The following is a 24474-nucleotide window of genomic DNA, read 5'->3' on the forward strand; positions in this document are numbered from 1 at the left end:
AGGTCATGAGGGAATGTAGGTCCTACAAAATATACAGGAATCCTTTCCAACCTTATATGTAAAAAAAGAGGATTCCCTGCAGGATTTAGAAACAGGAAATTAATCTGAGTAAATAGAAAAGTTCCATGCAATACAACATCTGAGGAATATATTGACTAAATGTGACATTGACTAAATGTGATGCACTTTAAGGGGATAATAGAAAATAAACCTTTGCCCCATGCATGTTAACAATGGAGGAAAAATAAGCTGCTTTATGGAGCTGAGACTAGAACTTGGATAGGTAAAATTGCCACAATAATTGGCAAAAAACAAACAAACAATGTGTAGCATTAAAAGGTTGATCCACAGAGGAAAGAAAACTATATTCCACAAAAAGGAACGCATCGTTAAGAATCAAGAAACTATCGATAAATAAAGGTACAAGGGGACAACTGAAGTAAGAAGACAGACACCAAAATAAAGCAAGAAATCAGGGGTCATCAAAAAATATTAAGACAACAAAACGAAAGAACAAAATTAAATTATCATCGAGTAGGGAACAAAAAAAGTAAAGTGTTTTATACTTTAATACCTCGGAGGATATACATTTATCTGGAGCCTCAAAAGGCGTCCAATAATGGGAGCTTATTACAAACTAATAAACAAATTCAGGGAAAGTGGAGTTAAGGGACTAGGAGCAGAATGGATGGCTAACTGACAGTGGGACAGAAAGCAGGAACAAAGGATATCTATTTGGGGATGGTGATCCACAAGAATGTGTCCTGGGACCATTGTATTTGTGATTTATATACGGGGATCAAAAATACAATGAATGGAGCATATACACCAAAGAATGGTTTACCCAAACGTTTTTTTTGTTTCGTATCGCATATTCCTATTGAAGTATAAGATTTAATGCTGTAAAGATTCAGACACAAGGAACTGTTGGTTTACAAAAAAAGGCCTGGAAACTAGAGCTGGAAGCCACTCCTGGAAACTGATTGTTTTGCTGTGAAGATTAGTTTGTACAAAGCAAATTATAATCATGTTTTTAAAAAAATACAGCTTGTATCTTTTAGTACTTAGATCAAATAATGTTTTTTTTCCCACCAATTATTTGTTCTTTTGAAAGTTTTCTCCCAGAATGTCCTATTTCTCCATGTGCAGGAATAAGCGTACACTTGCTCTCAGAATCACTCAAAACAATCAATGTGTCAATAGCCAAGCAATGCCTAATTAAGCAGCATTTCCAAATCAACCTTCAACTGCGTCATCCTTTGCAATCTCTGCTTTCTGCTGCTGACATTCTGTCAGCATCGAGTAAAAATAGTGGAGAAGCAAAAACTCAGCAGAAGTGAAAAGAGTTCAATAGGAACAGACCAGTAAAGGCAATCTTGCAGTAAAGTATTTTCAATCATGCAACCACCTGCGATGTTAGCTACAGCTCTGTGTAAAGAGGCTTTCCATGTAGCAACCCCAACACAGCAATTGAAAGCAAGCTGGTAATTCGGTGAAGCATATTCCTGAACCCAAAGGCGAAGAGCATCAAGAGGAGAAAGGTTGGAACAGTTTACCTTGAGCTTGAAGAAACTGTGTGGCAGAAGTCACAACAGTCAAAGCATTCAATGTGGTCCAGATGTGCACTATGTCATGATGGTATTTAATTTTAAGTACTATATATATATAGCCACAAACAGTAGCAGGGGATCACTCACTAAAGAGGGGAGATTGGGGAGTAAACACTGGTAAAGGATAGGGAACTGCAGAGAAAGGGAATGGATGGTTGACAATGGCATTATGAAGATGATAATTGCCAGACAAGATGTAAATGGCACAGAGAACACATGATCACTATCTTCTACAATCATTCTGAAAGTTACTTTGCAAAAAGCAAATTGTAAGCAATGTAGATTTATACACTGACGGCAGTGCTTGAGAAACTGTTACTTTTGCAAATGCTTAAACTGCAATTTAACACTTCTGCAGAAGGGTAGTCACAGCCCAGCTGTTGAATCAGTGGGAACTGTTCCCAGGTTATATTGCTCCCTTAACGGAGCTCCGTGCAAAATGAAAAAGCACAATTCACTCACAGCTTAAAGAGCCAGATTAAGCCTGGGTCATCTAAACAAGACATTGGTGAAAGAGAAAGGAAAAGAAAAAAGGTAGAAAGAAACAAAGGACTCATTAAAAAAAAGGTACAATTCTTTTAAATTAAGGAGGAGACGGTACCATCTGCACGTACCATCCAGCAAGTTACTGGACTGGTATCCATTGGATTGGACTGCCGATTTGGTGAATTCACAAAGCAGCTGGTGAATTTAAGTTCATGTAATTATGCAATAAAAAGCCAGAATTACTAATGCTATTAACTGTGAAAGCACTAGATTGCAATAAAAAAAAGCCATCTGGTCAACCACGTACTTCAGAGTGGGAAATCTGGCATTATTTTACCCAGATTTATTCACAAAATGCTGGAGTAACTCAGCAGGTCAGGCAGCATCTCGGGAGAGAAGGAATGGGTGACGTTTCGGGTCGAGACCCTTCTTCAGACTGATGTCAGGGGTGGGACAAAGGAAGGATATAGGTGGAGACAGGAAGATAGAGGGAGATCTGGGAAGGAGGAGGGGAAGGGAGGGACAGAGGAGCTATCTGAAGTTGGAGAAGTCGACGTTCATACCACCGGGCTGCAAACTGCCCAGGCGAAATATGAGGTGCTGCTCCTCCAATTTCCGGCGGGCCTCACTATGGCACTGGAGGAGGCCCATGACAGAGAGGTCAGACTGGGAATGGGAGGGGGAGTTAAAGTTCTGGGCCACCGGGAGATCAGTTGCGTTAATGCGGACTGAGCGCAGGTGTTCAGCGAAGCGATCGCCGAGCCTGCGCTTGGTTTCGCCGATATAAATAAGTTGACATCTAGAGCAGCGGATGCAATAGATGAGGTTGGAGGAGGTGCAGGTGAACCTCTGTCTCACCTGGAAAGACTGTTTGGGTCCTTTGATGGAGTTGAGGGGGTTGCAAGGGAAAGTGCCCGGGGTTGGGGTGGTTTGGGTAGGAAGGGACGAGTGGACCAGGGAGTTACGGAGGGAACGGTCTCTGCGAAACGCAGAGAGGGGAGGGGATGGGAAGATATGGCCAGTGGTGGGGTCCCGTTGTAGGTGACGGAAATGTTGGTGGATGATATGTTGGATCCGCTGGCTGGTGGGGTGGAAGGTGAGAACGAGGGGGATCCTGTCCTTGTTGCGAGTGGGGGGAGGAGGAGCAAGAGCGGAGCTGCGGGATGTAGAAGAGACCCTAGTGAGAGCCTCATCTATAATGGAGGAGGGGAAGCCCCGTTTTCTGAAGAACGAGGACATCTCGGAAGCCCTATTCTGAAACACCTCATCCCGGGCGCAGATGCGGCGTAGACGGAGGAATTGGGAGTAGGGGATAGACTTTTTGCAGGGGACCGGGTGGGAAGAAGTGTAGTCCAGATAGCTGTGCGAGTCCGTGGGCTTGTAGTAAATGTCCGTCACTAGTCTGTCTCCTGTGATGGAGATGGTGAGGTCCAGAAACGGGAGGGAGATGTCAGAGATAGTCCAGGTATATTTAAGGGCAGGATGGAAATTGGAGGTGAAGTGTATGAAGTCAGTGAGTTCTGCATGGTTGCAAGAGGTAGCACCAATGCAGTCGTCGATGTAGCGGAGGTAGAGTTCGGGGATGCGGCCAGTGTACGTCTGCAGTGTACCAGCATCTGCAGTTATTTTCTTATGTCTGAAGAAGGGTCTCGACCTGAAACGTCACCCATTCCTTCTCGCCCGAGATGCTGCCTGACCTGCTGAGTTACTCCAGCATTTTGTGAATAAATCGATTTGTACCAGCATCTGCAGTTATTTTCTTATATTATTTTACCCAGTCTGGCCTGGATTTGACTCCATGCCCAACGTGTGGTTGACATTTGACTGCTCCCTGGAATGGCCCACCAAGTGATTGAAGGGTAGATTTAAAAATGGAATGTAATTGCCATAGATCCCTGGCTGAAGATAGACAATGAAATGAAAATTGATGACTAAACTAAAACCAGAATGAAGGTGAGCTTAATGAGACAAAAATGATGGAGAATAAGAAAACTCAAAAAGAAAACTCAAAAGGACAGCTAAAATGTCCCTCAAACATTGTCTTAATGCTCTAAACAGTGAAGAAGAAGCAGTCCATGATGCTTTTTGGTGATGAAAGGAAAAATTAGATGAAAAAAAAAGAAAAGAAGCAAAAGCTATTAGAACAACTCTTAGCAATAGAAAGAGGTCAGTTCCCAGAGAATGTGAATTGCATTTTTATTTAATGCTTATGAAGAACATTTTTGATGCCCTAACATTATTATATTTATTTATTTTCCAGGATATGAGCATCATTGGCAAGGTCCAGCAATTATAGCCTTTCCTTAAATTGCCTTTGAACTGTGTGGCTTGCTAGCTAATTTCACACGGTATTAAAGGTCAACCACAAATCTAGAGACATATGTATAACAGCCCAGAGAAGGATGACAAATATCCTTGCCTGCATTACATTCATGAACCAGATGTATGACAATTGGATTATATGGCAATCCATTGGTTTGGGACCATCAGAAGAGCAGATTGGAATTAAAACACCTATCAGTACAAGTGGGAAAGTAAAACTAAGACATTATGGGCCAGTTAACCTAATATCAAATGTCAGATTTATATTCAGCGATATGTAACATCTTTATATCTGCAGAATAAATCAGGGGAGAATTGTGAAAGCCAGTTCATATTTGACAGATTCACCATTTTCTGAAGTCATTATCAGTGGACAGGGCCCCTTTGCTATATTTAGATGGACATCCAAAGGATATTTGGTGAATTATCATGAAATCTGGTAGGTGAAGTTGACGTTCAATATGAATCTTAGAATGTGTGCCTGACCAAAGAGATATTGGGCAGGTATTCAAATTGCCTGGAAATGCTCTTAGCGACTGACAAGAAGATGCTAGAATATTGCCAGTGTATCCTTCCTTGGGTTAGATAACTAGTCCTGTACAACTATTCTAAAACAAACTTATTTTAGCTCCCCATTCACAACACAGCTGTTGCTCTGCACTGTTTCCAGAATATATAATTTTGGACCTTTATCCATGTGGATAGGAAATATTTATTTTTTGATAATTCTTTACAACGATATATTTTCTCCTATAGCAATCTGAAAGGGACCATCACGCTGACATTATTGCAACATCTGTTTATTTTTGTAATTTCAACAACTGAAGTTAACCAAATTTTATTTACAGTGCAATAAAAAGGAAATGTGGGTGCTGATTTATACCAAAGATAGACACAGGATGCTGCCTGACCCGTTGAATTACGGCAGCATTTTGTGTCTATCTTTTATTTACAGTGCGCCTTGCGAGACCAACAGGATATTTACAGTTAAATCCGTGCAACACAGTCTAGTTAATTGCCACAGATAAGAACATGGCTGTCCTTGGCAGAGTATATGGTTGGTTGCTTTGAAACAGAATACCTCCAGCTTCAGAGACATTAAATATTTGGCCTTGCAGGTCATCTTAAACAAGGTAAAAAGACTTCAACCATTGTTCATATCAAAGAGAAAATTACCATATTAAAAAAATTAAGTCAAGTTGAGGTTGAGTTGTTTAGTTTATTGTCACGTGTGCGGAGGTACAGTGAAAAGCTTTTGTTGCATGCTAATCAGTCAGCAGAAAGACAATACATGATTACAATCAAGCCATCCACAGAGTACAAAAACTGCCAGGTTTTGCGTTATGTTGCTATGAAACACACTCTGCTCTATTACAGCCAGGAAGGGCAACCTGCAGCTAAGAAGCTATGTCTTATCACATTAATGGCAATACCCATGTGAGATGTTGCCTTATGCATAACACATAGAACTACACATGCTTATTAGTATTCACAGGTTACTCTAGGCTATTCGGTATTGTTAGTAATCAGGGATTATTGCATGTGCAAAAGTGCTGTGCATGCTTATTAGTAATCATGGATTACTGCATGCTGTGGTAATCAGGAAGCACTATGTGTGACAGTGTCACTGGACACCATGTAATGTTTTACTCATTATCCTTTACTCATTTTTGAAAGCAAAGGAAACAGTCCACAAATCTTTGAATCTGAACATTGACCATTAACATTTGACACATTCCCTGAATGTTCACACAACACATGGACGGACAAATTTGTTTATTACAAACATTCAAATGGCAAAACACATAGACCGCTATTTCTTCCTGGGAAAATATGCCACAGGACTCTTCGTGGCATTTAAAAACAAAGTCATTGGTCACGTCATAACTTAATGTATTCCAGATGGGGAAAACTGTATTACAATGCAGAGATCTGACTGAAGAGGCAGCACAAGAACAATGAACTAAACTAAACTGAATGGCTTCTTCTGCATCGCAATTTCAGATTCAGTAACCGGGGCAAGTCCCTAAACATCTACAAACATTTTTTTTTAACCATTTGAATTATAGTCAACTTTTCATGGGAAGATCAAGGAGGGAGTTAAATGTAATTGAAACATCACATTTTCCAAACATTTGGTTCTTAAACAAAAACTACTGCCATCAAAAAGTGGCCAATGGTAACAAAATAGAATTAAGAAAAATAGCGAAGGAGACTATAAAAATGTTTGTTCAATTCCAAATGCATGGTTAAAATCAGATGATTTCTCAGCCAGGACACCAGAATTAGGGTTACGAAACTTACAGCAACCTAGTTTCTGTGCTGTAGGGAGCTACGGTTCAATTGAATGCAGGAGAAACTTTGTTGGACAAGACCCATGAGGACATGGAACACAGCTGCCAAGGCTGCAGAGGCCAAGCTAACTGAGAGATTTAAAAAGGGAGATAGATGCTTACTGCAGAAATAAGTAAAGTAACTGTTCAGCGGTTTCTTGTGTCTTTCTTAAATGAATTGATATTTCTCCTAAAATAACAAAGAAATACTGCATAAATCTCTTGAACATCTGTTCACTAACAGCAGTAACAGTCCTTAGTAGAGCATGCTGTTTGGCTCACGCTCATTCTAGGGCAGTACGGAATCCAGTTTCTCCAGATATTCACCAGCAAAATCAGAGAACTGAAGTACGAAAATTTGCATTCAAACTATCAGGCATCTTATTCAGAATCATATTAAAGAGGCTTGCCACAAAAAAACTGTCATGTTTTAAGTTTTGTTTCAAAAAGAGAACTGTTAAGATTAGGTTGATTTCATGCTGTGCACCATTTTGTCATGTAATTCTGCACAAGCTGTGAAACTGCATCCTCCATTAATTGAAAGTGCCGTCTACATGGATAGCATTTTCCTTCAGCGCAGATGCTCATTGTTCTTGAAGCATACGTTTTTGGAGTACGTCACACTCAGCAGCACAGCACTTCCCAAAGTCTGAATGTGTCAACGTTGGGGAAAAATAAAAATCTTTTCATATTCCAGGAAATACTTTGCCAGAAAGAGATAACATTTGCCTGACTCTCACTTTAACTGGCTCAGCTCCCAAATAACCCTTTCTATCCTCCTCCTTTTCCTGTAAACACTTCCTTTTACCTTTGACCCAAGGGTAAATACAAGACCAACCAATAACCAGAGAGCTATCGTTGGCAAGTTCATATTTTTTTAAAGAAGTGTCCTTTCATTGGCAGGCAGTGATGGCTCCACTCCTGACTCAACACAGCAGAGCTGAACAGGAATCAGATTTCATTTCGAGCTGCCAACTGTATCCAGATGACAAAAGTCTTTGACTGTACTAGGAAGCAGCAGCGTTTAAGCTGTTGCCACTGTCCATTTCAAGCAGGAATACCCAAAATGAAAATTAGGTGTAAACCATAATCTAATCTATATACTTAGAACCTCAACTCCTCGTTTTTTGCTCTGCTTTCAACCAGAAGAATTTAAAATATTCACAGACATTATTTATTGAATATTAACAACTAACATGGATAGCCAATCAGACCTGTCTGCACTGATGAAAGGTTTATTCTTGGTTTAGGTAATCAGGATCATTCTTTCAAACTCAGCATGTAAAGTGAACATAGGAGGTATCAAGTATTTGTATCAGTTTCACGTTTCACTCATTTCCTTTCAAACTTCATACAAAGACTTCTAACAGTTAAATGTTTTTTTTAAACTGACACGAAGATTAACAAATAGTGGAAAGTGTGGTTAATCTAGCGCAGTTGAGTTTCTGGGAGTTTGGACCATTAAAAAGCTTTTTTTGTTAAAAAGCTTGCCTTTAATTATAAAAATACTGGAGGTACATGTGTGTGCACACATTGGTGTTGGGGGGGGGGGGGGGGGGGGTAGGTAGGAGGCCATTTTATTGGAAGGACTGATTGAAAGGGAAGGTTACATGACAAACCTCTCAAGCATAAAAGTCCAAAACAAAATAGTGGACAGGTCATGTGTACAAAGGTACAGTGAAAAGCTTTTGTGTTGCGTGCTATCCGGTCAGCAAAAAGACAATGTATGAGAGGCCATAATCTCGTTTCAATCCTGCCATCGGGAAGAAAAAAAACTTATTTTTGCTTTCTTACTTTGTTTTCTTACAAAGTACTACATTTACATATCTGTTGTGTTACTGCAAGTAAGAATTTCATTTTCCATTTCGGGATATTTGACAATAAAACACTCTTGACTAAGTCAAGCTGTCCACAGTGTACAGATACAGGATAAAAAGTATAATGTTTAGTGCCAGATTAAGTTCAGTAAAGTCGATTAAATATAGTTCGAAGGTCTCCAGTGAAGTAGATGGGAGATCAGGACCACTGATAGTTGGATAGGATGGTTCAGTTGCCTGATAGCAGCTGGGAATAAACTGTCCCCAAATCTGAAGGTGTGCATTTTCACACTTCTTCCCTCTGCGTTTTCCCTCTTGCCTGATGGGAGAGGGGAGAAGAGGGAATGAAATTCCCAGGGTGAAATTGGTCCTTGATTACACTGGTGACCTTACCGAGACAGCGTGGTGTAGATGAAGTCAATGGAAGGGAGGCTGGTTTGTGTGATGGACTGGGCTGTGATTCTTCCTTCTGGAGAATCCAGATAGTGATACACGAGTGCGGCAAACCTGTAGATGGCACAATAGTTGGTGCTGCTTCCTCCAGCTTCAGGGACCAGGGTTTGAGCCTGACCATGGATGCTGACGGCAGAGTTTGCATATTTTACCCATGTCCACGTGAATTTCCCCTAGATGCATGATTCCTTACCTCAACATCATTCCAAATGACTTGCTCCGAGGTTAAATGACTGACATTAGTGACCCCCTTTTTGTAGGGAGAGGGCAAAAAAAAGGAAAATTGCTGGTTTAGTGTAGGAACCAGGAGGATAAAGATACTGATGGGATTGTATTGCTGGGAGATGCATGGGCTCATTGGCTGATTTACAATCTGTGGCCATAATAAGCAACTTATAATAAACAGTTACATTTCTGAAATGTAAAACAACATGCTCAAGTGGTTTGGAGGCTTTTGGGGCAAAGACACAGGATACCATGAGGAAAGGAGACAAGGAGAAGAATTGGAATGTCCCATTGAACAAAGATTTTTCTATAAAAGAGGCTTTAAAACAGCGAGAGAGGTAGTAAGCCAAGACAGGAGCTCCAGAGTAATAAAACTTACTGACTGGACTAGTAGGACCAGGGGGAAGCCATCAAACCCGAGGGAACAATGAGGCTAGCCCTCAAAAGACATGCATTAATTTAAACACAAAGCTTTTTAAGGGAGACCAGTAGACTAAAAGCAGTTCTGCAGCAGAACATGAACCCCAGCCTTAATTGAAATAAACTATTTTTCACAAACGCTTTCCATGTCCAGGTAGCTATAATTGCAAGTACAAGCAAAGAATATAGAATGCAGAACAGTTCAGCACAGGAACAGGCCTTTCGACTCACAATGTCTGTGCTGAACATGTCAAGATAAACTAATCATCTGCCTCCGCAAGGTTCATATCCCACAATCCCCTGCATATTCATGAGCCTATCTAAAAACACATACATATCTGCCTTCATTAACACTCATGAGAGCGTGTTCCAGGCACCAAACACCCTGTGGTTGTTCTGCACATTTCCTTTAAACTTTGGCGATCTCACTTTAAACCCAAGTCCTCTATACTTTCACATTTCTACCCTGGGACAAATGTTTCTGACTGTCTAACATACATCTATGCCTCCAATAATTTTCTATACATCCAACAAGTATCCCCTCAACCTCGAGTGCTCCAGAGAAACCAATCCAAGTCTGTCCAACCTCTCCTTGTAGCTAATACCCTCTAATCCAGGAAGCTGTTGATTTACAGATACATGCAAGGCAGTTTGACCCAATAGTCTATGGCGATCACCCCTATCCATCTTTACTGCTGTTTTCACTGAAACACAGTGTATCTGAAAGTAGACAAGCTCTCATGAGCTGGTGCATTCAAATAAGGAAAATCAAATTCTTGACATTTCAAGGTAAAATTACCGGTTCAAACTGATACATTGAATGGAAATTCACAGCAAAAATAATCAGGGTACCTATTGCACACCATTCTCACACTGTAATCTTGTTTCAAATGACAATAGTTCCCCACAAGGATTTACGTCTGAGAAATACAATCCCACGGGCCTGTTTACTGCTCGACAACAGGATATTTACAGCATCAGCACTAAGGCAGCAAAAACACATTTTGAACAAGTCGAAAGATCAGAGGTCAAAAGATAAAAACACTTCATACGAATGTTACTCATCGTACCAGAAATCATTCAATTCTGCACTTTAAAATAGTTGTTTCACACAGTGCAAGTTTGTAGTTTTCTCTTCAGTCTGGAAAATATTTATGCAAGCCAGAAATCTTGGTGTAGTCATGGATTCAGACCTGAATTTCAACAGCCACATTAAGACAATTACAAAGTCAGCCAATTATCACCTTAAGAATATATCATGGGTTAAAGGACTTATGGCTCAGCAGGATTTGGAAAAACATGTCCATGCATTTATCTTCAGTAGACTTGACTAACAGCTGCAGCTGATTCAGAAGGCTGCTGCTCGAGCCTTCACGAAGACCAAGTGGATCACCTCACTCTAGTTCTGAGGTCTTTACACTGCCTTCCAGTCTGTCAAAGAATTGATTTCAAAATACCACCGTTGGTTTATGGTTTAGGGCCAAAATACATTTCTGATCTTCTGCTACATTATGAACCATCCAGAACTCTCAGGTTGTCTGGGACAGGTCTGCTTTCTGTCCCCAGAGTCAGAACTAAACATGGAGAAGCAGCGTTTAGTTTTTATGCACCACATATATGGAAGAAACTCCCAGAAAACTGCAGGTCCGCTGCAACTCTGTTCTTTTAAATCGAGGCCAACACTGCCTTTTATTAAATCAAATAATTATTCATTTCTTACACTGCACTGTAACTTTTATTCTTGTATTTTATACCTATCTTATTCCATTTTAGCTTGTTTTTATTTTCTATTCTCTTTAATTGCTTCTAATTCTGCTTTAATGTTTTATTTAAAGCACTTTGAATTACCTTGTTGCTGAAATGTGCTAAATAAATAAACTTGCCTAGCCTTACATTTCCATTCAAGATAAAAAATAAATCTACATCGAACTTACTCAAGACTTGGAAAATAAGTAACTTTACAATGAATGACAGAAATGAACAGGAATCTTCGATTTTCTGCATTATTTAGATGCTCATCTTATGGACCAAAGCAGCTACTTTATGGAGGGCTGACCGAGGGTAAACAAGCACGTGGTGGACAAAGAACGGTTTTCAAAGACTCAGAACATCCCTGAAAAATGTCAACATTGGCACAACCCACTGGGGACAGCAAGCAATGGAACGTCTTGTTTGACATACCCCTATAAAAAGTGGTACTTGCTTGTAATCGAGTTTAATCCAAGCAAGTGTGAGGTGTTGCATTTTGGGAGGTTGATTGTAAGGGGAAAACTTTATAGTTAATAGCAAGACTCTTAACAGCATAGATGTACATTGGGATCTTGGGGTCCAAGTACAAAGCTCCCTGAAAGTAGCAACACAAGTAGTTAGAGTGGAAAAGGTGGTGTGTGGCATACTTGCCTTCATTGATCAGGGTGTTGAGTGTATGAATCAGGAAGTCATGTTTCAACTTGATTAGGCTGCATTTGGAGTGTTGTGCACAGTTCTGGTTGCTCCATTACAGGAAAGATGTGGAGGCCTTGGAAAGAGTAGAGGAGAGGTTTACTAGAATGCTGCCTGGATTAGAGAACATTAGCTGCAAGTAGAGTTTGGACAAACATGTATCGTTTTCACTGGAGCAGCAGATGTTGAGGGAAGACTTGATATGATTCAAGTGCAGGCAGAGATTAGTGTAACTTGGCATCACGCTCAGCATGGACATTATAGCTGAATGGCCTGTTCCCATGGTGCACTGTTCTATGTCCTATGTTTTATATACAAAAGCTAGAATGGAGGAAGTAAAGAGGAAAGTGAGGATCTTTTAAAATCAAGTAGCACTACAGTTCTGTCATCTGTGGGAAAAGAACCTTCAAGTCCATATTGATCTAATCAGCCATCTCTGTACATATCGCAGCACTAGAAACCATTTAATCTCCGAATGCTTGAGAAGGGTTTGCTTCCACTCCAGTTTTGCAGGATCGAAGGTGGCTAATCATGCTGACTGCAGACTCTTCCACAAATGGGATAAGAAGTGGCTGACAGGGTAGACAGGTGAGTAAATACCACCTAATGCTCTTCAAACCTAAATTCATTCAACAGAGGATCAAAGTACATAATTCAGTCTTTTACAATTCCATCAGTCTCATTCTCCCACTCATTTCCTTTAGCAATTTATTCTCTCCCACATACTCATTAATGAACCTTTTTTGCCAGTTGCCCACGGCAAGGAATAATTTACACCAGTCATGTGGGACATGGAAGGAAACCGGAGCAGCTGGTAGAAATCCACACGGTCACAGGGAGAAGGTGCAAACTCCACACATACCTCAAACCAAAGGGCAGCAGTGACAACTACATCACTGTAAACCCAGTACAGAACTGGTCATGAGATATGGCAACATATTTTTCCAATCCATTTTCCACTCAAGACCCATTAACCTCGTGTTCGCTCCTGCTACAGTTGTCAACCACTCGTCTGCGGAAGTCATTTTTCAGATATGACAATAAACAAAATAATTAACCACAGATTTTTCATAAATCCTATCACTCAATATTAGCGAATAGAAAATTACCCACTTTCTTCTCTTCCCCCCCCCCCCCCAACATAACCTCATCACGAACACAAGCAAACAGACAATACAACCAATTAACAGTGAAGATAGACACAAAGTGCTGGAGTAACTTAACGAGTCAGGCAGCATCTCTGGAGAAAAAGGATGGGTGACGTTTCAGGTGGGAACTCTTCTTAAGAAGGGTTACGAGCCGAAACGTCACCCATCCTTTTTCTCCAAATTGCTGCCTGACCCGGTGAGTTACACCAGCACTTTGCGTCTATCTTCGGCCTAAACCAGCATCTGCAGTTCCTTCCAACATAATTAACAGTGAAGACTGCCGCACCAAACACATTGCCCCCATGATGGGCTAAGCAATTGAATGATGTTACTGATATCCATTATGCAAATTATTTCCTGAATGAGATTCAGCCTACGGAGAGTTAAAAGAAAAAAACCATCATTTGAAAACTAGTTAAGTTAATCAAACAGCAAAATAACTGAATATAGGAAAATTAAGAATCTCTCTCCCCGCCGTTAGAGGTTTCTAAATGCAACAGGGATCTGGTCAGCTACACAGCTTTTGCACTAAGCATAGACTGTGCACAGTCCAGGGCCAGCTGTTTGTGTCACTGTTTTACCGAGGTCATATATCATTACCAGCCAAAAGCTGAACTAAAGCTAAAAGGCTCGCGTCACAGTTTTCAGTTTACCATCTGTCAGGTGGGGAAGCAGTTTGAAAAAACAAAAGCTTCTCTACAGGCTTTCATGTGCATAACAGTCCAAAATATACAATGATGTTTCTTACTTTACCAAGCCTTTTCTTCGTGCTCTAGAAGCTATTACAAAACCATCACACATCAACACCCCACCCCCCCAAGTCAGAAAAAAAGTACATATTTGCTAATGTCAAGATTGATTAATTTTCACAGTGAAATAAATGAATACATCACTGAACCTAGCTGTCGTTGACAAGTCTTTTTATGGGGAGTGGGAAGGGCGCTAAAGTAACAAAACGTGCCTCAAGACGTTAACCTGAAGTACAGGCCTAGAGTATTTGCCATTTCTGGGTGGTGGAAGTAAATGGATAGGGAAAAGGGAACAAACAGGGAACAGGCAGGTTAAAATGGCATTTCCCTGAACCATATCCACAGTAGCCTGAGTGGACGTCTCAAGGCCCAGACAACATTAATCTAACTGTAGGAAGGAATTGCAGATGCTGGTTTACACTGAAGATAGACACAAAATGCTGGTGTAACGCAGCTGGTCTGGCAACATCTCTGAAGAAAAGGAATAGGGTACGTTTCAGGTCCTGACCCTTCTTCAGACAGAGTCAGGGGAGAGGGAAACTAGTATGAAAAGGTACAAGGAACAAATGAATAAAAAGGTATGAAAAGAACAATTCAAAGCCAGCAATGATGATCAAAGAAAGATGGAGCCCACAATGGCCCATTGTTGGCTGTGGAAAAGGTGACAATGAGTCTATACAAATATTTTCAAGGTGCTTGCCAGATTTGCCTCCAGAAGCTGAACATCGCAGCAGACAGTATAGAATTTTTTATAGCAAAGGCCTGCTGGTGAAGGGTCTTGACCCGAAACATCACCCATTCCTTCTCTTCAGAGATGCTGCCTGTCCCGCTGAGTTACTCCAGCATTTTGTGTCTAGCATCGCAGCAGACAGCTCTTTTCCCCCCCTCACACCCAAATACAGATACTTGTGATTAAGGTATTTTATGTGAATTAAGGGAGAAGAACAATAGAGTAAATTGCTTCCCCAAGGAGAAGGGATTTGAAGAGAGCCGCTCGGCAGATTTCTGCAAAGATCGATCTTCCACACCAACTTGTACACTGAACATACACTAACAAAAAGATTCTAATGTTATGGAATACAGAATTTGGAAAGGCAAAAACAATCCTGCTAATTTGAGTACAATACAGAGATTTTACAAGAGAATTCATCAGATAACCAAAATTACAACAAATACATTTGTCTCCTACAACACCCAAATTTTTCCTAAGATGTAAAGAACACATTTTGTTTTCCTTTCACCACAAACAATCTAAACCAGAGAGCTTGGAAAACAACCTGTACAAGTGTAACCACAACACAATTTCAAAATAATATTAATATTAATCAAGATACTCCTTGGGGATTTTTGGTTTGACAATCTTCAGAGGATTGAACACACATAGCTTTTTCAGAACTATGTTCTTTTTTCTAGACACCTTAAATTAATTCCAGCAAACTTGCTATTGAACTAAAAAGAAATCTGAAGCATTCCCCCAGGACCCCATTGGAAGGACCATTCAAACATGGCAGGTTGCATACATCAATAATGGATTAATTATTGAATTTTTACTGGGCGACGAGCCCGTTTTTAAAGAAGTGTTACTCCAACCCCGATGCCTTGCATACTGAATTGGACAGTCCAGAGACACTTCCTAATGAAAACTTGTATTGGCATGTCAGAAGATTCCATTACAGTTAAATCCATACTCAATTTCTCCTTATGCACATATACTCCTGCATGTGATGGTCACCATATTATCTTTTATGTTAACAAAATAATTATTTATTGCAGGACAGAACACCACAGGAGATCCTTCTTCCCCGTGGCTATCAAACTTTACAACTCCTCCCCCTTCTGTCGTGAGGGAGAATGAGACTGACTCCCCCCCCCCCCCTTCACAACACTGAACAATAGTGGTACTATTACACCCCCATCCCTCCCCCCCCCCCCTCCAGCTGTCTCGTGATGGAGGACTATGTGTGCGTCCACTCTAATTCGATTGCAAGGTGATTGGTGGGGTGGTGGGGATAATGGAGTACGATACAAAACTATATAATTTTATTTATCCCAGGAGGGAGATTAGTCTGCCAACAGTCATAAAACACAAGATACATGAAATTAAAGTGACGAGTTTAAATTCCAGGATTGGGGATGTGCAAAGATTGGGAGGGGGGGGGGGGGGAAGGAAGGGGAGTCATTCTATCCGATGACAGAAGGGAGAGAAGTTGTATGGTTTGATAGCCACAGGGAAAAAGGACCTCCTGCGGTATTCTGTGCTGCCATGCAATGTTTACATCTTCTTTTGGGGCTACCATAAAGAACCAGACATTGCATGCTTTGAAATGGAAGTTTCCTGCACACAATTTCTTCCTACATGGCATAGTCAATCAACATCAACTTTCATATCAGCTTAACAGAGCCCAGTAGTACGAAGGTGCTAGATAAAGGAAGACCACTTGTCGCTATGCATGGATACTTGGGACATAATACATGTCTGCAGTCAAAATATACACAACAGTATGAACATTGACTTCTCTAACTTCAAGTAGCCCTTGCTTTCCCTCTCTCTCCATCCCCTCTCCCTTCCCAGTTTTCCCACCAGTCTTACTGTCGCTGACTACATTTTATCTCTATACTGCCCACTCCCTTGACATCAGTCTGAAGAAGGGTCTCGACCCATCACCCATTCCTTCTCTCCAGAGATGCTGCCCGTCCCGCTGAGTTACTCCAGCATTTTGACTCTACCGTCAAGATATACCACATCATAATCATCATCCATTATTCTGATCAGTTCCCTAATTAATTTAATTTGATTAACAGAGAAGGATTTGTGCCCCAGGTGTATACTGGCAGGCACTACTAACCACCAAATTGGGAAGTAATTACTACATGCTGGCTGCAGATGAATTGGAATTAGAGGACAGGGATAATGATGCAGTAAGCACAAACCATTTATTGGTTTGAATTTTTGCATACCAATTTCCTTTTTATATAAAGCTTCCATGCTATATAGCTAAATAGTAAATGACTGGGTAGTTTGGAAAGCAGTAAAATAAAATTGGTTTGAGAACAGGAGTTTCACCATCATACAAACCAAAGGTTGCCATGCCAGGAATGTAATTAAAACAAAACAGCTTACTCAATGCTTTCCATTAGAAATTCCCATGCCAGCATTTAAGGAAGCGTTGATACAAGAGTGTTAAAAGAAAACATTACAACAAGGAGAATAGAGGGGAGATTCAGGGAACAATTTCCAGATCTTGGAATCCAGACAACATATTACAAAGCAACCAATAGTGCGGTTGAGATAAAGACCAACAGTAACACTGAGAAAATATAAAACAGTCTTTAAGTCCCACAAATCAAACTTTAAATTTTTTCTTTAGGCATAAAAATTGTACAAAACTTCAAGATTCGGTGCATGGTACTTCTCCAAAAAGTGCGTGAATAATTCTTGATAATCCAAACCACATTAACGGGTCAAAACAGAATTACACCAATCAAAACCAGATCTTTAATGCAAACTAAATAACGTCTCCAAATAAAACCTCTCTTAACCAAAGGGACAAAAGGATACTCTCACCTCATGACACACATGATTAAGCAAACATTTCAGGCAACTGGATTCCCAAGACGCACTCTTTCAAAACCAACTTAAGCTTTACAAATCTCATCCTTTATCTTTAATTCCAAACATTGCTAATTTAGAGGCAAATTTCATCCAGGACAGCAGCACTAAATTTCTTACGATCAGGTCACACAGGAGTGAGACCCAAGTACTTGTCTCTACTCTGCCACTAAACCTGGTAATTTACTCTACTGGCAAACCAAGCTTGAAAAAAGATTGAACCATAGCCAAAAGTTTCATTTACATGACATCTTTTGTTAAAATTCTTTCATTGAAATTAAACTGCAAAATAAAATGTTCTAATGGTAAATGTTGTGGCGTAAAGTCTATCAAACAAGTTATGCATTTACCAGAGTTCAAATGTGTTCCAATCAAAAGGTATGTGTCTGAATAAATGCATGACCTATTTGATGAGGAACTCTGGCCAATGAGTAAGGGTAAATTGGGGCATCTTGGCAAACAAGTCTGAACCGATGCCAAATGATCTTGTACTAGTAAAACTGCAGGTCCACTTAGTTTTGATGTGCCAAGAGCCATCTTGTCATCACAATTTGACAATTACAATAGATGTCTTTTATTCACAAAATGCTGGAGTAACTCAGCAGGTCAGGCAGCATCTCAGGAGAGAAGGAATGGGTGACATTTCGGGTCGAGACCCTTCTTCAGTCTGAATGATGATGCCTGACCTGCTGAGTTACTCCAGCATTTTGTGAATAAATACCTTCGATTTGTACCAGCATCTGCAGTTATTTTCTTACAATAGATGTTTTAACGCCAACAAGGTCATATTTGGAGCTCAATTCAAAGAGATAACTCCTCTGAACAGTTTTGTTCATTTATATGCCATCATTAATTACCTCCTATACTTTATAAAGGCATTGATTCCCTGCTGGACTTTTTCTTGGCAATCTGTAAATCAAAGCAGAGCCTAACCTGATCACATCCATCTTCCAAAAGCCAGTGTTCCACTGATTTGCAAACAGAATTCAGTCATGTTTCCCACCCTTTGGCTACCAAGGTACATAACCTCTAAAATATTGAGCCAATCAAATAGAGATGAACTAGCTTTGTTCTTATCAAACATTGCAATCATTTCTGTTTAATTGGGAAGTTTCTGAGTCGGAATATCATCGTTAAAATTAATCTCACAATTATGATTGTGCACATATGGGTGTGTGCATTTCACACTTTGACTACCTTTGACCAAGTCAAAAGGAATTTTTATTTGATGCACGTTTGTGCATGTGCACTTCAAACTTTGACTATCTTTGACCAAGTCAAAAATAATTTTAATTTTATGCTGTAACAATATTCCAGAAGCATCCTATATTTAACCAAAAGGTTGTCATTACAAATATCACTGAGCAGTTGCAGCTCTCCCTTTTCCTGAAGACACTTTCTTTAAAATTAATGCATTTTTTCAGCACACTACAAAAATCAGCAAAGTGTAGGAATTTCAAAATTGATAAGACATGCTTCTGTTTATTATCTGCATAATTTGTTCTTGAACTGGATGACAGTAACCTGAATATTACACAAGTCAAAAGAGTAAAAAATGTTTGCAAAAGACCAAAGAGTAGAGTTACTTTAGTTTTGCTCAATAAGCGTGCACCAAGAAAACTATTTTTGATCAGAGACATAGCTGGAGCAGAAAGTAGAAAAAATAACACAGACGAGAAAGACAGATCTTCCCAAAATTAAAATAAAAACACACCATTGACACCATGGATAGAATTTCTTTCTCTGCAAAGATAAAGTTTCAAATTTAATTAAATGAACGTTTCAGTGTTCATGATGAGAATGATTTATAATCTATTCACATTTATTGATAGATTAAATAATAATAGTGGTGCCAACTTGCAATGTTGCGTTACTTTCCCTGCTACAGCAGATGCAACACCTGCCAGTATACCTCCTCTCTCGACAATCCGTTAGGTGAGACAGAGGTTCACATGCACCTCCTCTAAACTTGTCTACTGCATCCGATGAGGCCTCCTGTACATTAGCGACACCAATCGTAGACTCGGTGACTGTTTTACTGAACTCTTAGGCTGCATCTCCCAATTGCTAACTATTTCAACTTCCCTTCCCATTCCCACACTGACCTTTCTGTCCAAGGCCTCTTCCATTGCCAGAGTGAGACCATGAGCAAATTGGAGGAAAAACACCTCCTAATTTCATTTGGGTAAATTAAACCCCAGCAGTATGAATGTTGAATTCTCTAATTTTTGTAAACCTATGCAAGCACTCTCCTCTCCTCTCCCCCTTGCTCCAGTAAAAGACAGTTAGCCAGTTCCGTGGTTCACAACGATTTATATCTTTTGGGACCACACCATCCCTAATCAACAATCAGTCTATCGGAACCACCCTGCCTGATGCCATCTGTTGCCGGCCCTGATTTTGTCGTGGCCTTTCCTTGCTTCCAATTCCGCTCCCCTGCAATCATGGGTCCCGACCTAAAACGTCACCTATCCATTTTTTCCAGCATCTGCAGTACATCTACATAAACCAGCATCTGCAGTACATTTTATTACAATGTTAAATTGCAAACGTATACTGGATATTACTGGTTTAGCAATCAGAGTTCCGAACCATTGATGTGGATAAGCAAGTTTGATTCCCACCAAGACAGCTGGAGTCATTAAAGTGACTAAATAAATCTGGAATAGGGAAAAAAAAAGCTGGTCTCAGTGTTGGTAATCACAAAACCACTGGATTATCATGAAAAACATCTGGTTCACTGATGTCTTTTAGAGAAGGAAATCTATCCAAAGAAGGGTCTCGACCCAAAATGCCACCCATTCCTTCTCTCCATAGATGCTGCCTGTCCCGCTGAGTGACTCCAGCTTTTTGTGTCTATCTTTGGTTTAAACCAGCTTCTGCCGTCCCTTCCTACACATATACTCCTTAGCTATTTTGGACTAAACGTGATCCCAGATTAAAGTGGTTGACTCTTAATGGGACAAATGTTAAATACAACCATCTATCTGCATGCCGCGAGTGAAAAACACAAAAACTTTATGGGGCAATAAAATAATTTGAGATCTAACCCAGAGCTGTCAGGTTAATTAGTTCAAATTTAAAAATCTAAATTTGGTTCCCAATCTGTTTTGCACTTTACCAAAGCACGCTGTCCTACTTAAACTGTGGAAATAGTGGAGTTCACAATATCATCTTCTGCAATCGCTGGATTAGCACACCCATCATTTTGGAAGGACTTGCTCCCAGTGCTCTTGCTTAAGTCAACCAAGCAAGAAATCAGTTACCACAGCAGAAAGCAACGGTTTTAGTTTACAATTTTGTCCATCTTGCCTGCAATTAGGCCACATTTTTCGAGGTTTATTCCACAATTTCAGAGGAATAATATATAATAAAGGCAAAACATTTCTTAACAGTGTCAGCCACACTCACTTCAGGTGCAACTCCAACGCAACCACCATTATCCACAAAATTTAAGGAAATAAGTATTCTTACTTCTCCAGACTATGCTTAAAAGATTGGAAAAGGCATTTCAGGTATTCAATGCTTTAATTAAATTGTTCTCCAGAATAAATCCACAGGAAACTAAACTTATTTCTTCAAATTTAACATTAACAATGTCGCAACAATAGTACACCAACCTTTATTTAGTCTGGCAGCCAAGACTTGAAATGTACAATTCACACAAAAGAATCATTAAACTTCCCAATTTACTTGTTATTTTACATTTCAACACCCTCAAATCTGATCATACTTAAGCACTAATATGCAAATCAAATAGCATCAATAGCAAATCAAGTAGCATAAAGGTAATCCAAAATTGTAGATAACATCAAATTGCTAGCCAATGTGCATGCGTCCACTGTTGGCTTTGCTAAAGCCTCACCTCGCCCTTCACCTTCATGTTGCTGCTGCATTTGTACATTAATTGCTCATTAAACATGCCGTGGAAAGTTAAGTCTATTTATAGTACAAGTACCCTTTTAACAAGGTGATAATTGTTAATGTGTGCCAAATAGGTTCTCGCCCAGAAAGCGGAAACCGTATACACCGATTCCTTCAGATTTCAATTTCGTTGCAAGCTTTAAAAGTTGAATGCTTTTCTTCTGTCGTTTTCCCCACACTTAATTCAATATTTTCCCCATCTTGCAATTCTCCTTCTGTATCCAATTTGCCATCGAATTCAGCCATTCTATTTCACTGCCCTCTCACATCCTGCGTTTATTTCTCAATCCATTAATCACAAAGGTTAAAATGATGCACAATGTCCCTCTGCTCTCCAAAGTGTCCGATGCCTTTGTCTCATAGTCAATCACCTCACACTTGCAGCAACTTTGGGAGCAAAAAATCTGAACTTAAACAAGCACAACCCAATTGGGTTCTTAAGGTAATGCAGCAGGATAAAACCCACTTCAGCAACAATTTAACATTTCTAACAATTGCATTCGAAATTTAACTGTAGTACAATCACAATGGCAACTGAAAATAGTGTCTCAAAACATAACCCAAAATGGAAAAGAGTTTAAGAACAAACCTGCCGTTGCAAGGTCAACTGCATAGATCCTTTTGTCGGCAGATGTTGGTTAGTTATTGATGCTTGCCAATGTTGAGAAGGGACGCGACTGGCTGCTGCTGGTTCTTGATGCAACTGATGCTGGATAACCATCTCCTGTTGCATGTTTGAATGCTGTTTCACCTGTTGGGGAACCATTGGCCTTGGAATAGGGGTTAAATCTCCCTGGCCTTGCCCAGAGTTCCCAAAAGATGTTAACTGCTGGTCTTGAAAAACATCCTCTGTATCCACCCTGGTCAAGGGATGTGGCTGGCACTGTGGAGATGAAATCCCAATCAGTTTCCTTTGGGCTGATGCAATAGAAATTTTCACCTTGGACACTGAGCTGGTTGTTATTGACACATCAGTTGGAACAGAGGACATACTTGATGGACTGAAATTTCCCTGAGTGTGTACAGAATGCATAGGCTGCAGTACCTTTTGCTTAGCAGGACTGTTGGGACTAAGCACATGATGTACTGATTCCTGGTTGGACCCTGCTGGCACCGTGAATGCATCACTCCCAGGGAAACAAGTCATGCCCTGGGTTGCCTGATGAGTAGAAAGTATTGTGGTAGATGTCAGATTGTTGCCATTAGCTAGGTTGTTGTTAGGATAGGAATACTGAGGGGTAAACTGGTTTGAATTGTTGATGGAACAAGTGGTCATTTCTCGCGAAGAACTTGAAAAGCTGACATTCTGATGCACGCCACCATGACTGGCACTACCAGTGAATCTAATAGGATGCACGGGATTCACAGTGGCGGCTGGTTGGTTAAACTGTTGCACTGTAACAGGGTGCTGAATGGATGAACTAACAGTTGTAGTTGGTTGACCAATGCGATTCATGTGAGGTGAAGCTGATCCATGGATACCCATGAACTGACTGCCTTGATTTAGAGTTTTCTGTCCTGTAGTGAAATGATTTATACCCTGCTGAGGCTGCACCGATGCAGGTTGCTGCTGTTGTGGGTTTGACTGATGCAGAGCAAAGTCATGGTGCGTTAAAAAGGGGGTCATCTGCTGTATGGACTGCGAATGGCCTTGCAAGGTATGGAATGGTGATCCATTCTGATTTGAAATGGGGCTTTGGTGACCCCACATTGGACTTCCATCGACAAACGACTGTGCACTATTCTCATTATGGGCAGAAGGAAACAGCCCATTTGTCTGATTTTGATGATCAGGTGAACAATTAAATTGGGAATGTGGGGACAGTACATTAGACTCATTACTGCTGCCCACTAAATTAAATGGCTGGTTCAATTGATGAAGTTTTATTGAATCAAATGTCTGTAACTGTTCAAAATTAGGTTTTTCTGGTGCCTGTGTCTCTGGAACATGATGTAATGGCTCAACTTGCAAAGGTTCAAAATCTGCACTCAAGTTTAGCTCATCAACCAACGAAACTGGTCCTTGTTGTGCAAACCCATCGTCTGCTAAGCCTTCTAATCCTCCACCAAACAAATTGGCATCATCCAAAAAATCCATGATGGGATCAGTCATCTTGATGCATTTATTGCTCGGCAGTAATCAACACGTTGTTCCAAGTGCGCTCACTTCAGCTGTTCTGCAGTGGGTAGTGATACTTTTTAAACCATTCAATAATTAATCCATTGCATGTCACTTTCTATCCACTTACGTCATGAAGGCACCTCTGTAAAGCAGCACCTAGAAAGTTCCTTAAAAATAAAGAAAACATAAATTAAACAATGCACTTGATAACATGCTGTTTTCTTTTATACCGCACAAGCACATTGGCATCAACCAAACAGGTTGTCACTTCATCCACATGACTGAATTACTTCAATACACCCATCATGCCCCAGAACTGTCCCTACATCAGCCATATTACATTCCCACCTTCACCACAAAGCATCAGTCAAGATCAGCAGAAGTTTATCCTCAAATGTAAAATATTATAAATACTGGATATATGAATCGACAGAAAATGGGGAAAATGCCCAGCTGGCTAGGCAACGTTGCAGTAGAGATTTAATATTTTTAGATCAATCCATTTGTTCCTCCACAGATGCTATTGAACCAGTTTACCTGCAAGTATGCGAGTAAATGTTTAGTTACCCATCATATGTTGCACACACAATATTCAGACACACATGGAAATAGCATTTGAGCACTGCAATGAAACCTTGCGAATTAACCCAATTTCCTTGATCTGAATTGAGATAACACAAATATTTATGTGTAGTCATATAAGTGGATGATATAGTTCCATGCAAATAAAATATAAAAGTAAATATAACTTGTCCAGATAAATGGCGGCACAGTGGCACAGCTGTAGATTACTACCTTACAGCACCAGAGAAC

General features: G+C 40.2%; 1 protein-coding gene across 6 annotated transcripts in view; it reads right to left on the minus strand.

The window, feature by feature from the left end:
- Positions 1-24474, minus strand: part of chd9 (chromodomain helicase DNA binding protein 9) — a 196967-nt gene that overhangs the window by 112138 nt on the left and 60355 nt on the right. For 5 of the 6 annotated variants that reach the window (XM_078400385.1, XM_078400392.1, XM_078400386.1 and 2 more), the window contains exon 2: positions 22129-23828. In XM_078400385.1, coding sequence (XP_078256511.1) covers positions 22129-23652 — 1524 coding nt within the window. In that variant the 5' untranslated portion in view covers positions 23653-23828. The remainder of the gene's footprint in view (positions 1-22128; positions 23829-24474) is intronic. The other variant, XM_078400388.1, reaches the window with a different exon arrangement.

Source organism: Rhinoraja longicauda, chromosome 6, assembly GCF_053455715.1.
Source record: "Rhinoraja longicauda isolate Sanriku21f chromosome 6, sRhiLon1.1, whole genome shotgun sequence".
In the NCBI taxonomy this organism is placed as follows: domain Eukaryota; kingdom Metazoa; phylum Chordata; class Chondrichthyes; order Rajiformes; family Arhynchobatidae; genus Rhinoraja; species Rhinoraja longicauda.